Genomic DNA, 13,277 nt, shown 5'->3' on the forward strand with positions numbered 1-13,277 from the left:
TGTTACAAGCCATGGTCTGATCCTTTCTCGCCGAGTTTCCAACAGATGTGCCGGAGATTTGTTATTTTCCTCCCTTTTTTCGTGCTTTCTCGGAAACCAAACGGATCTGTTTGTTTGTTTGTTTTTTCAGTTCATGATCTTAAACAAGTGTACTTTTGTTTCTGTTTTTGTGTTTTGCAGGTGAGAAATGTCTGAATTCAATGAGATTCCGCTTCATGGAACGCTCCACGCTACGATATTTGAGATCGACAGGCTCCACAGCGGAGGCGCTCCCAAATTCTTCCGAAAGGTATATCACTTCACTCTCTGTGTATGATTGTCTTCAAATTTGGAAAAGAATTGCAATTTTGAAGTTGTTAAGAGTAGAATTGATCTTAAGAAAAAGGATAATGTGTGGTCATATGTGAAGATCAAGATGGATTGGTAATTGAAATCATATAAAATTAGAGAAGTGAGAAAAAAAATTACTAAATTTGTACAAATTTTGATTAGATAATTTTGAATATTTTCATTTTGTTTTTTACTTGCATATTGGAATGATCGGGATTCTGTGAAAGATTGAGGCCAAGATAAGGGTAGTGGGGACACTTTTGAAGATGAATGTCTTCCTTGTTGGACCTGGCATGCCCGGACACGTTTTGGACACATCTTGGACGTGTATTTTATTTATTTATTCTCTTAAATGGGAACCACTTATGCTGAGTCCAAGTGTTAAAAAACACACAATCTTGTAGTATTTACACAAAATAAAAATAAAAATAAATAAAATAAAAAATGCATTTATTTATTGATGGGGGCCCATGTTGTATGAACACTGCTACAGGTGCATCATACTCATGTCATAATAAGAGGAGTAATGCTAGTAGTGTTTATGATAGAAACCCATATAGATAATATGCAGTGTACTTCTTCCAAAATTTAAATAAATTGATCAAGCTAATATATCTCACATGCATAAACAAATATGTGCTTTCAAACATTTTTCATCTCTTTTGCATGGGGATTCTCCATGTTGTATCTGTTTTCATGCTCATGCTAAATAAATCTGATTTTCATTTTGTACTAGTCCTGTTTTTCCTGGAAAATTCTGTGTAACTGCCTTATTGAGCCATGACCAATAATAAATTCATTATTGCACGATAAAAAAATAGTGCATTTGTGGTGGGATCTTCAGCATCATTGGGCCATGTTTATGTCCCATGTGTTTGTACTGCTGGCTTCATTTATCTGCTTCATGGCATGGCAGTGCCTGCTAGATGCATTATTGCTACCGGAATTATCTGACCACCAGCAATCTGATATTAATCTATTAGCTCTTAATATTAAATCATTATTTTTTTTTTTTTTGAAACTCAATTCTGACAGTTTTTTTTAATAAAAAAAATTGAAATGTTTGTGTAATACCATACCCATTCCTGTAGGACGTTTGGTCCCGGATTTATTCACTAGGTTGCCTAATTGTATTGCAGGAGCTCAAATATGATTTTGTTTTGAGTTCATTGTGCAGTAATTATGAACTGCATTCCTTCTTTATGTGTTAATGTTTGAGAGTTTGCACTATGTATTTATTGTCCATCGTGAATGTGGTGGCCTAAGGACCTGTTTGGCCAAGCAGTAGTTTCTCTGAGAATATCTATGAAAAGAAGAGACTCAATTAATATAAAGCAAATTTTAAATTCTGAAACTTTTCCCTGGAAGCTCTTTTGCAAAAGCAGAACACTGTAACTTTACTGAAAACTGCTTTAGATCTCAAACCTCTTCTACTTTTAAGTGGTCAACTTGTAACTAGACACACTATAAGCAGTAAAAAAGAGCTTTAAAATGATCAAAAGCACACCAAACAGGGCCTTAGGCTTTTATGCCAACTGATTAATCTTCTGCAGTTTAATCAACATAAGAAATACAGTGTTTCACATATTGTTCTATTCTACTTACGCCAGATGGAAGTTTAATAAAATTGTGAAATGTTCCTATCAAAAATAAAAAATAAAAAAAAATTGTGAAATGTTTCAAAAACAACATGATGGAAGTTTAATAAAATTGTGAACTGTTTCAAAAACAACATGCTAAGTCAGTTTAAGGAAAAATGATAATAAATTTCAATTTTGATATATTGTTTCATCACTACTTGATTTGCTTAAATATTATGGCAGACATATTGGTTGCATGTTTCTTCATGCAGACTTTGGTAATGAAATTAACAGAAAAAGAGTAGGAAAAAGATTCATATAATTTTCTAGAAGATCTTTGGTGTTGATTGAATTTGTGATTTTCTTTATATACATGTATCTATTTTTCTTATCCGTCTTATTTCTCTTTTAAAAAGATCTTTTTAATCATTAAATCTATATTTGCCTTTACTGAGTGAAAAAGGATGGAATCCCGGTTCCATGCAACAAAATGGATCTAAGAAATGATTTTGCATATACTTTGAACTTTCTTTGTTTCTAGATAGTTTGAGGAGGAGAGGCATCTAAAGCAGCAATTGTTAATATAAATCTCATTTTTCTTATCACTAATACCTAGAAGTTCAACCTTTCCTTTAAATTGGTAGAGGCATAAAATAACAGACACAGAAGTTTAGTTTTGAGGCACTTACTACTTTAGTCAATGGCTTGTTGCTGTATTTTCTTTCACAGTGTTCAACTATTCTGTTCTGGGAGGGGTTTTTTTTTTTCATTCTTATTTAAATGTTCTATCACATGGATTACAAGCCTTTCAAATTCATTAGTTCCATTAGAACCTCAATAGAATTGGGACATCTGATGTACCAACTATTAATTCTTTGCTGTAAAGAAAAACATAAAATCGATGACTCTGGTCGTCTCTGAAACATATGGTAACTGTAGCTTTCTATGATAGGAATATTATTGCATGTGTGTTATTTTCCTCTTTTTTTAAAAAAAAAAATCTTTCTGTGCTCCATGCTTGTCCAGTAATAGAGTTGTGTGTATGATTCTTCCCAGGCTCACTTCATGCATTGCAGAATTTATGGCTATGTTTGGTCTTGGAAAGTACAAAGGAAAGAAAACTTTTTTTAAGGAAAATGATTTTCTCATGTTTGGTTTTACTAAAGAAAATCATAAATAATCAAAATTAGTTAAAAATTTATACATTTTAAAATTATTTAATCTTTACATAGAAGAGGAAAAATACGTGAAATGAGTTTGAAGTAATACATAAAAATAATTTGTTGACTTCAAATCTATTTTTTATTGACTTCCACTTTTTTTCTTTTTCCTTTTACTTTTTCTTTCTATTTTCTTTTCCTCACATTTTCTCTCAAATTTTATAGGAACCAAATGTAGCCTATTGGATTTCTTAGAATTATTAATATCTGTCATTTATTTTTTTGACCCATGCTTTGACACTTGGTATTTGAAACTGCAGCTCATGCTTTGTGACTGAATAGAGTTTGCTTTGTTGAAGTTTCATTCTTCAAACTATCAAAACATTTTTTTTTTATCACTTTTCGTTCTTGCAGCTTGTGGAGAACATTGAGGAGACTGTCGGTTTTGGCAAAGGAACCTCTAAACTCTATGCAACTATTGATATAGGAAGAGCTAGAGTTGGGAGGACTCGGATGATAGAAAATGAACCCTCCAATCCCAGGTGGTATGAATCATTTCACATTTACTGTGCCCATATGGCCGGGCATATTATATTCACTGTAAAAGATGACAATCCCATTGGGGCGACTTTGATTGGAAGAGCATCTGTACCTATTCAGGAGATCTTAGGGGGAGAGGAAGTAGATAAATGGGTAGAAATTGTTAATGAAGAGCTGAAGCCTATACATGGAGGTTCTAAGATCCATGTGAAACTACAATATTTTGAAGTCACTGCAGATCGTAGTTGGGGTCGGGGAATTAGAAGTCTTAAATTTCCTGGGGTTCCATTCACATTCTTTTCACAGAGAAAAGGATGTCACGTCTCTTTGTACCAAGATGCTCATGTTCCAGATAATTTTGTCCCAAAAATACCCCTCGCCGATGGCAAGTACTATGAGCCCCGCAGATGTTGGGAAGATGTCTTTGATGCAATCAATAACGCAAAACACTTGATCTACATTACTGGCTGGTCTGTATACACAGAAATCACCTTGGTGCGGGACTCAAGGAGACCAAAACCAGGAGGAGACTTGACCATTGGTGAGTTGCTTAAGAAGAAGGCAAGTGAAGGTGTTAGGGTTCTAATGCTTGTTTGGGATGATCGAACGTCTGTTCCTTTACTGAAAAAGGATGGCTTGATGGGTACCCATGACGAAGAAACTGAACATTACTTTCACGACACTGATGTACACTGTGTATTGTGCCCCCGCAATCCTGATGATGGTGGAAGTATAGTTCAGGATTTACAAATTTCTACCATGTTCACTCATCACCAGAAGATTGTTGTGGTGGACAGCGAGATGCCCAGTGGAGGATCAGAAAAGAGGAGGATTGTAAGTTTTGTTGGGGGTATCGATCTCTGTGATGGTAGATATGATACCCAATTCCATTCACTTTTCAGGACACTAGACACAGCACACCATGACGATTTCCATCAGCCAAACTTTGAAGGTGCTTCAATCCAAAAAGGTGGACCAAGGGAGCCTTGGCATGATATCCATTCCAGACTTGAAGGACCTATTGCCTGGGATGTCCTCTTTAATTTTGAGCAGAGATGGAGAAAGCAAGGTGGGAAGGATATACTTCTTCAATTGAGAGATCTTGATGATGTTATTATTCCCCCATCTCCTGTTATGTTCCCTGATGACCAGGAGGTATGGAACGTCCAGTTATTCAGATCTATTGATGGTGGGGCTGCCTTTGGCTTCCCTGAGACACCTGAAGAGGCAGCAAGAGCTGGGCTTGTCAGTGGGAAGGACAATATCATTGACCGGAGCATTCAGGATGCTTATATTAATGCTATTCGACGGGCAAAGGATTTCATTTATATTGAAAATCAGTATTTTCTGGGAAGCTCTTTTGGCTGGGCTCCTGATGAGGGCATTAAGATTGAAGACGTTGGTGCTTTGCATCTGATTCCAAAGGAACTCTCACTGAAGATTGCAAGTAAGATTGAGGCAGGGGAGAAGTTCACTGTTTATATTGTAGTTCCAATGTGGCCAGAGGGTATGCCAGAGAGTGGATCAGTCCAGGCAATATTAGATTGGCAGAGGAGGACAATGGAGATGATGTATAAAGATATCATTAAGGCTCTTGCTGATAAGGGTATTGAGGATGACCCTAGAAATTATTTAACATTTTTCTGCCTTGGAAATCGGGAGGTCAAGAAGAGTGGAGAATATGAACCTTCAGAGCATCCTGAGCCTGATACAGACTACAGTAGAGCCCAGGAGGCCCGACGTTTCATGATTTATGTTCATGCCAAGATGATGATTGGTAAGTGGTGGCACAATATAAACCTCTCTACTGGACTTGTGCATTTTCTGAAAATAACACATGAACTTCAATGATTCTACATTTGGATCAAGTCCAATTTTCAAATTTGCATTTTGGTTTCAGCTTTAGTCTCTTTCCTATTTGACAAAATTTTGATGATATTTTTATGGTGGGTTGTCTAAAAATGGTTTTTGGCTATTTAAAACTGGGTCAAAGTTTGCTTGAATGATACTTTAATGATGGGTTCAAATTTTTTTGCAGTTGATGACGAATACATCATAATCGGATCCGCCAACATCAACCAGAGATCCATGGATGGTGCCAGAGACTCCGAGATAGCCATGGGAGGATACCAACCATATCACTTGGCAAGCAGGCAGCCAGCACGAGGTCAGATCCATGGTTTCCGAATGTCATTGTGGTACGAGCACCTTGGCATGCTCGATGAGTCCTTCCTCCAGCCAGAAAGCAAGGAGTGCATCCAAAAGGTGAACCAGATCGCTGAAAAATACTGGGATCTGTACGCAAGCGAGACACTTGAGCATGACCTCCCTGGTCATCTCCTCCGCTACCCTATAGCGGTCTCCTGTGGGGGAGACATAACAGAGCTTCCAGGAGCTGAGTTTTTCCCCGACACCAAGGCCCGCGTTCTTGGCACCAAGTCCGAATATTTGCCTCCAATCCTCACAACTTAGTGGAATCGTCTACCTGGTTCTACTTGGACAGTAATAACAGCTTATAACTAGTTCTCTGGGGTTTATACTACTAGTTTTGATGGTAGTAGAGTAATAAAACATGTTTTGTGTCAGTATCTGGCAGAGATATTATATTTCTTCTGCAAGGAATGTTTATATCAGGTGGTTCTAGAGATATCTGGTGGTGCTGTGATGTTTGATTTTGATGCTCGCTACCTCTTATCTGGTTTATGTAAGAATTATATTGTTTTGTATGGTGTTAATGTCAAATTTCTTCTGTTGTTGAATTAAAAGGCTTTCTTTCGAAAATTTCGGTTCTTCGGCTGTTGCTTTCAGGTGGTTAGGCCTTGGTCCACCCGCATTTGTGAAAAATAGTGTATAGTATGATCTCAACCTTCAACATGTCGGTGAATTATGATTGGAATTTGGAAATTGCAGGTATGTTAGGCGGAATGGGGCCCCGATCAAACAGGTCCTAACAACTAAGCCAAAACAGCGATCTCTGAACCATCCATGGTGCAAGCGCTGGAGTTGCTGGTTTGCTTTGGTGGAGGGAATCACATAAATGAGAGCATTGTTGACCCGCAAAACTAACCCGGATAGCGACATTGTCCTGGAGTATATCGTCCCATCTCCTCGTGGATAGGTGCTTTATATTTCAATTAAAGGGACAGTGACAGGAGATTTATTGAACACATGACCACTCGGTAGAGACACCCGTGGATTTCACATGCACACAACCCCAAAATAGTTGATCCGACGGCCCTCATTCTCTGATTCTGATTCGAACAGCGGCACCCATCTTCCGCGTGCACAACGCGTGTCTCTTTCCCCCCTGCCAGCTTCACTTTTCATTTTCATTAAGTCACAGGCGAGTTACGCTACCGGGGAGCTGAACGAGAATCACAACATTCACAGCCAGAAGAACAGGTGGCGGAAATCCAAGTGTGAATTCATGGTAACGTGCGAGGACGGATAAGGATATATTCATGTTCCCTGAGTTTTCGGATGACTGATAGAACACGTGGATGTCAGCAGTCGGCCTGTTATTTTCCACGTCCACGTCTTCAAAGCTCTAACGTCCACCTCCAAATTCCAATATAAGCTATAACTGAATTATATTAAAATAAATATAAATTATCTAAAAAAAATATAAATTAATTTAATATAAAATAAATATGTTTGTAAATAATAATTATAAATTATCATTTCATGCTTTACTTTAATATAAATTAATTTTATTATTAATATAACTAAATTATATTTCTAAAATTAAGCTATAAATGTCAGAACAAAAGGTATCTTCTAAAAAACTATATTTAAGGAAAAGTATATATAAAATAATTAATTTTAATTAATGCAATACTAAATAATAATTTTTAAATACGTGGTCAAGTGGACATTGTCTTTGTTTAGACGACTTGGTCTTCTCCTTCCTTCCTTGATTCTCTTTTTCTTTTTTTTGAATTGATAATATACGTGTTACTTGACTTTACGTTTGACCTATGAAATACCATAAGATTCCACCTTTTTTTTTTCTTCTCTCTTTTTTACCCATTACCAAATTAAAAAAATTGGTTTAAAAAACCCTAAATTTTAGGGTTGTGTTTAGTAAGTAAAATCGTTTTAAAAAATGGTTTTTAAAAACTATTTTTTTTAGAATTTGAAATATTTTTAAATATATTTAAAAATATTTTTTATGTTTAATACTTTATTTTTAGTGATTATATATTATTATTAATTTTAAAATAGCACTTAATAAATAAATAAATAAATAAAAATAATTAAAAAAAAGTTTTCTAAATTCTGCTTTTGAAAGCAAAAAATAGAAAATGGTTTTTGCCAAACGGGTCTTTTTTTCTTTTGAGAGAAAACCACTTTTCTTGAAGATAGTCGTCGAAATATAAGATAGAGTTTTTATTGATTTAAAATGAGAAAATTAGTAATAATGAAAAACAAATAAAGAAATAAATTAACCTCATTGCTGACGTCATCACTCCAAAAGCATCTTCTCCCTTCTTAATTCTTCCGTGAGGGCCCAATTCCCAAACTCAACTCACCCTCTTTCCAAAAAGTTTTCACCCATATCCCCATCCTTACCTCCTTCATTATTATTATTATTATTATTATTATTATTATTATTATTATTATTATTAAATTATTAAATTATTAAATTATAATAATAAATGTCTTGATTTTTTTCCTACATGTACTCAAATACCCATTAATTCTTCTACTAAAATGAAATTTCTGCCTCATAGACACATGTCCAATTCATGCTATGCTCATTAATTACAATTTATATTAATTACGGCATAATTAATCTCTCAATAGTCAATATATTTATCGTCATGCACCTCCCTCTTTTTCTCCCTCGCCAAACACCTTCTCCTCTGTTTTCTTTTCTTCTTCGACTTGCCTACACAGAAAAATGTCTTCTATTCTCTGCTCACAGGGGGTGGTCTTAGCAACGGCCATGGCAGTTTCTGGCATACTCTTTCTCGCTTTTTCCAGGCAAAAGAGTTTACCGTCTCCAGAATTTTCCGGGAATCCAAATTCCCAGGCCCCCAAGCAAATTCTACGCTCATGCCTAACCAACGGTACATATTTTCTCCGGCCTCTGTTTTTTTTTCTTTTCCTTTTCCTTTTCCTTTTCCTGGGAATTGTGAGTTCTGATATGTTCTTGTCGGGGTGTGTAGATGAAAAGAAAAGGGAGAGAAAGAAAAAGAGAGTTCAATTTGCAGAGAATGTGAAGGAGCCAAGTGGGAATGGCAAGGAATTCAGGCAAGAGCAGAGGAAAAAGTTTTCCAGAGTTCAAAGACCATGCAGAAATGAAATTCCCCAAATTCAAAAAGTGCCGGAAAATCAGGCCGCCTTGTACAATGGAATTCTCCGGGATCGCGTTCACCGGATGGCCTGCTCCTACTGATCGCTGCAGTTTTCGCCGCGGGCGGTGGCGGGGAGGGGCTCAAATGAAAGAAAATGTGAGAAATGTTGGTGGATTGTAAATATTTCGTATCTGTATAAATCTGTGGCTGTTAATTAATGAAAATTTGGGGCAAATTTTTTTTTGACCCAAATTTGTGTCCAGGCTAATTTGGATTCCAAAACTGGATGAATTTCTTGCCAATTTTTTTTTCTTAGACATTATTTAATTTGGATAATATTTTACATTTTCCCTGATTTGTTCCTCTGAATGGTTCTGGAATCATAGGAAAAAGAAAAAATCTAAAAATTTAGGCTATGTTTGGTTCCAGAAAATATGAGGGAAAAAAATATTGAGAAAAAGTAGAAGAAAATAAAAAAAAAATAAAAAATAAAAAATTTGAAAGCAATAAATTATTTTGTATGTTGCTTCAAATTTATTTATTTATTTATTTTTTTATATTTAAAGATTAAATAATTTTACAAAATATAAATTTTAATTATATTTTATTTTTATTTTTATTTTTTATGTTGAAATCAATGAGAAAATTAATATTTTTTTATTATTTTTTTATAACCAAACATAGCTTTAGAGTCAATTATTCTAAATTATTTGCCTTTAATTATTTTTTAAAAAATTGGTCAAGATAGGAGCAAGATACATGTGGAGTTTGATGTATGCTTATATGATGATGTTAGATGATGACCTTCTAGACACACCCACATGACAACTCACTCCATGCATCAAATTTCGAATTATTTGAGCCATGAAAATGAATGGACCACATCACATGTACATGTGATTTATGTGTCGCATCATGAAGAAATTCGTACATCATACATGGTCCAGTCAATAATTTTAATCACTCATAGAGATTTAAAATGGAGGACACGTGGCAAACAACGGTCAAAAGGCATAGAAGCAAAGAAGTAGTGTGGGTGAGTGAAATGTTCCAAGTAGATGCTTCTATGAAGAGGAAGAGGATGAGTGAACTCAAGTCAACTTATTGGCTATTTATATAATTATAAAAAAATGGTGGGCATACACTAATTTTCCTTTTTTTATTTTTATTTTTAAAATTATAATTATATACTTAATCCCCTCAATGGTTGCACAAGCACCCAACCAAACAAGACTTGGAAAGGAAGTTGACGCATGAGCAATATAGATATTTTTCTATTTAATATATTTTCTTTTAAGAAAAATATTTTTTTTTCCCCGATATTGGGTGTATTTTATATTTTATGCCGGCGCCCATTACGTATGCATTTTTCTATTTTTGTGCACTTTTTTTTTAATATTAATTTTTTTCATTTTGAATTTTTATTATTTTATTTTACTTTTTTGAAAAAATAAGTGGGAAGTGTGCTGTCCATCAATTTTTTATTTTTACTCTTTCTTGTTTGGTGACGTAAAAAGAAATCTAGAAAGTACTAGTCGTGGCCAAGTTCAACACAATTTTAAATTAATTATATGGAGTTAATTTGAATTTTGATAAATTATAATAAAAAAATGTGATTAAGAGTTAGAGTGATTTTAAGAAGCTTTTTAAGGTCAAAAGTGTTTTTGAAAAAAAAATCAAGTGTTTAACAAAATTTATAAAATGTTTTTAAAAATCTGAAAAATTATGTATAGTATTAAAAAAATTATTTTTGTATAAATACTTAATAAATGATTTTTTTAAAAGCACTTTCGAAGAAAACACTGTCACTAAAAATATTTCGAGTAAAATCACTATCAAACGGATTTTAAGAGAAAGATGGTAAGAGTCTACCTCCCTCTCCAAGACTAGACAAGATATATGAATTGAATAGATTTTCTTTCGTCAAAGTAAAAATGATCCAACAAATGAATATTTATAAAAAGACAAAAAATATGTTTTAAACTCGAACTTATGATATGTAACTCCAATATCAATTATCGAATCAAATTTTGATCATCTTATTTGAAAATTAAATTATATATATGGGTCAAAATTTTTATGATATTCAATATCACACACCATCTATCGTGGTCATATTTTAAACTCATCATTTGAGTGATCCATAGAAAATATTAGATCAAGTCACATAACCCTTAGTCATGACTTTTTGGGTGCACTGATTCGACAAGTCTAATAAAAAAAAATATGAAATTATGATAGGCAGAGCACATAACAAACACTCAATCATGACTTTTTTTGGTACTATCAATTTTTTTTTTCATTTTTCATTTTTATTATTTTAATTTACTTTTTTGGAAAGGTAAGTGGGAACTGGGAAGCATGCTGTCTATCAATTTTTTATTTTTACTCTTCCTTGTTCGGTGGTGTAAAAAGAAATCTAGAGAGTACTAATAGTTGCGGAATGATTCTAGGAAGCGTTACTAAGTAAGGGTGTTTTTTAAAAAAAAAATCAGGTGTTTAACAAAATTTGTGAAACACTTTTAAAAATTAAAAAAAATCATTTATAGTGTTGATAAATGATTTTTTTAAAAGCACTTTCATAAAAAACACCACCACTAAAAATACTTCAAGTAGAATCACTATTAGACGGGTTTTAAGAGAAAAATGGTAAGAGTCTTCCTTTCTTTCCAATAATTGACAAGATATGTGAGTTGATTGAATTTTCTTCCACTAAAAGTAAAAAATGATCGGACAAATGCGTATTTATAAAAAAAAAACAAAAAAAAAAAAAACGTTTTAAACTTGAACTTATGATATGCAACTCCAATATCAATTATTGAATCAAATTTTGACCGTCTTATTTAAAAATTAAATTATATATATCAACAATAAGTCAAATTTGTTATGATATTCAATATCACACACCATCCGTTGTAGTAGTAATTTAAACTCATCATTTGAGTGATCCATAGAAAATATTACATCGAGTCACGTAACCCTTAGTCATGACTTTTTGGGTGCACTGATTCGACAAGTCTGATAAAAAATATGAAATTATGATAGGCAGAGCACATAACAAACACTCAATCATGACTTTTTGGATGCATTGAGCCAATGAGACAGATGAAAAATATGAAATTATGATAAGCTCGTTGAAACCATTGGAAGGCAGTCGAGAGATGATATTTGTTGATTTCGCCTAGGCAAATGTCATTGTTGTAATAGACTTTGGTCCAATAATTGTACCATTGCCCAACTCTTTTTCTTTTATGGGTTATTTCAGAGTCTTTATGCTTAAAGTAATGTCTTTATCTACAAGTCTTAGAATACTCATTCTATTGCTTAAATTGAAAATCTACCATTCAAATTCAACAATGAAGCTTCGGCTTGACTCTCAAATTCTGGCTCATTTGTAAGATATTATTTTCAATATAATATGTTATTCACGAGACATGTTATGTTAGGTTTGTATTTGACTTTTTTTTTTTTAAAAAAAAAAAGGAAATGAAATGAAAACCTATTATATTTTAATATTTTATATTTATTTAAAATAAAAATTATATTATATTATAATATTTTTACAAAAAAAAATTAAATTTATCGCATGTTTAGAGATAGTAATGGGACATTTCAACATATTTCCATCCCACCCATTTAATTTTTTTTTTAAAAAAAAATTGTTTTCAATTTTTTAAAATGTTAATTACATTAAAAATAAATATTATAAATTTTTACAATTTATTTTCATGTAATAATTTTTAAAAACAAATTAAAATATTTTTTATTAATTACATGTATCTCTAACTTATTTATTATTTTCTCAAACTCATCCTATCGGGATAGGATGACAACTTGAAAAGACTCATCGCGATGACAACTTGAAAAGTCTCATCCCATTATCAATATTACTTATATTTAGTATTATTAAAAAATTGTTTAATAATTTAAAATTTAATAAATAATTTTTTTATTTGTTAATAATATTCATAATTAAAATATTTAAGTTTGCAAAATTATTTTTTATATTATATTATTCAATATATGATACGACCAACTTCGTTGCTTTTGTTTTGAGCATCTCACTTGAAATCCAATGCATTCTTTTCGATCTTGTACCTTATGTAGGTTTGCTTCGCATAGGCTACACAAGTTTCGGTGCGGTACACTGAACACCAATAAAACCGTAAAATCATTTGATTTAATTGATTTGAAGGGTGGTCGTAGATCAGGTTGATAGAAGACCAGAAGTGGTCGTAAAGAGGGCTGATCGAAGATTAAAAGTAGTTGTAGATAAGTGCTATTGCTTTTTAAAATATTTTAAATTACAAATTCAATTTTTTAATCAAAACTTTTTATTTTATCAAATAAATAATATTAAAATAGAA

At 32.9% G+C, this 13,277-nt stretch overlaps 2 protein-coding genes across 2 annotated transcripts; both read left to right on the plus strand.

The window, feature by feature from the left end:
• Window positions 1-203: 203 nt before the first annotated feature.
• PLD (phospholipase D alpha) lies at window positions 204-6,257 on the plus strand (the record flags this gene model as incomplete). The annotated part of the gene is given in 3 exon segments (NM_001280968.1): window positions 204-289; window positions 3,485-5,387; window positions 5,649-6,257. Coding segments are annotated over 3 exon segments (2,423 nt in total), but the record flags the coding sequence as incomplete, so codon positions are not given.
• A 1,286-nt stretch (window positions 6,258-7,543) lies between these two features.
• On the plus strand, window positions 7,544-9,178 carry LOC100261053 (uncharacterized). The gene is made up of 2 exons (XM_002268199.5): window positions 7,544-8,682; window positions 8,782-9,178. Exons 1-2 carry the CDS (start codon window positions 8,514-8,516, stop codon window positions 9,009-9,011), a joined length of 399 nt encoding a protein of 132 aa, XP_002268235.1. The 5' UTR covers window positions 7,544-8,513; the 3' UTR covers window positions 9,012-9,178.
• The last annotated feature ends 4,099 nt before the right edge of the window (window positions 9,179-13,277 follow it).

This window comes from Vitis vinifera, chromosome 9, assembly GCF_030704535.1.
Source record: "Vitis vinifera cultivar Pinot Noir 40024 chromosome 9, ASM3070453v1".
In the NCBI taxonomy this organism is placed as follows: domain Eukaryota; kingdom Viridiplantae; phylum Streptophyta; class Magnoliopsida; order Vitales; family Vitaceae; genus Vitis; species Vitis vinifera.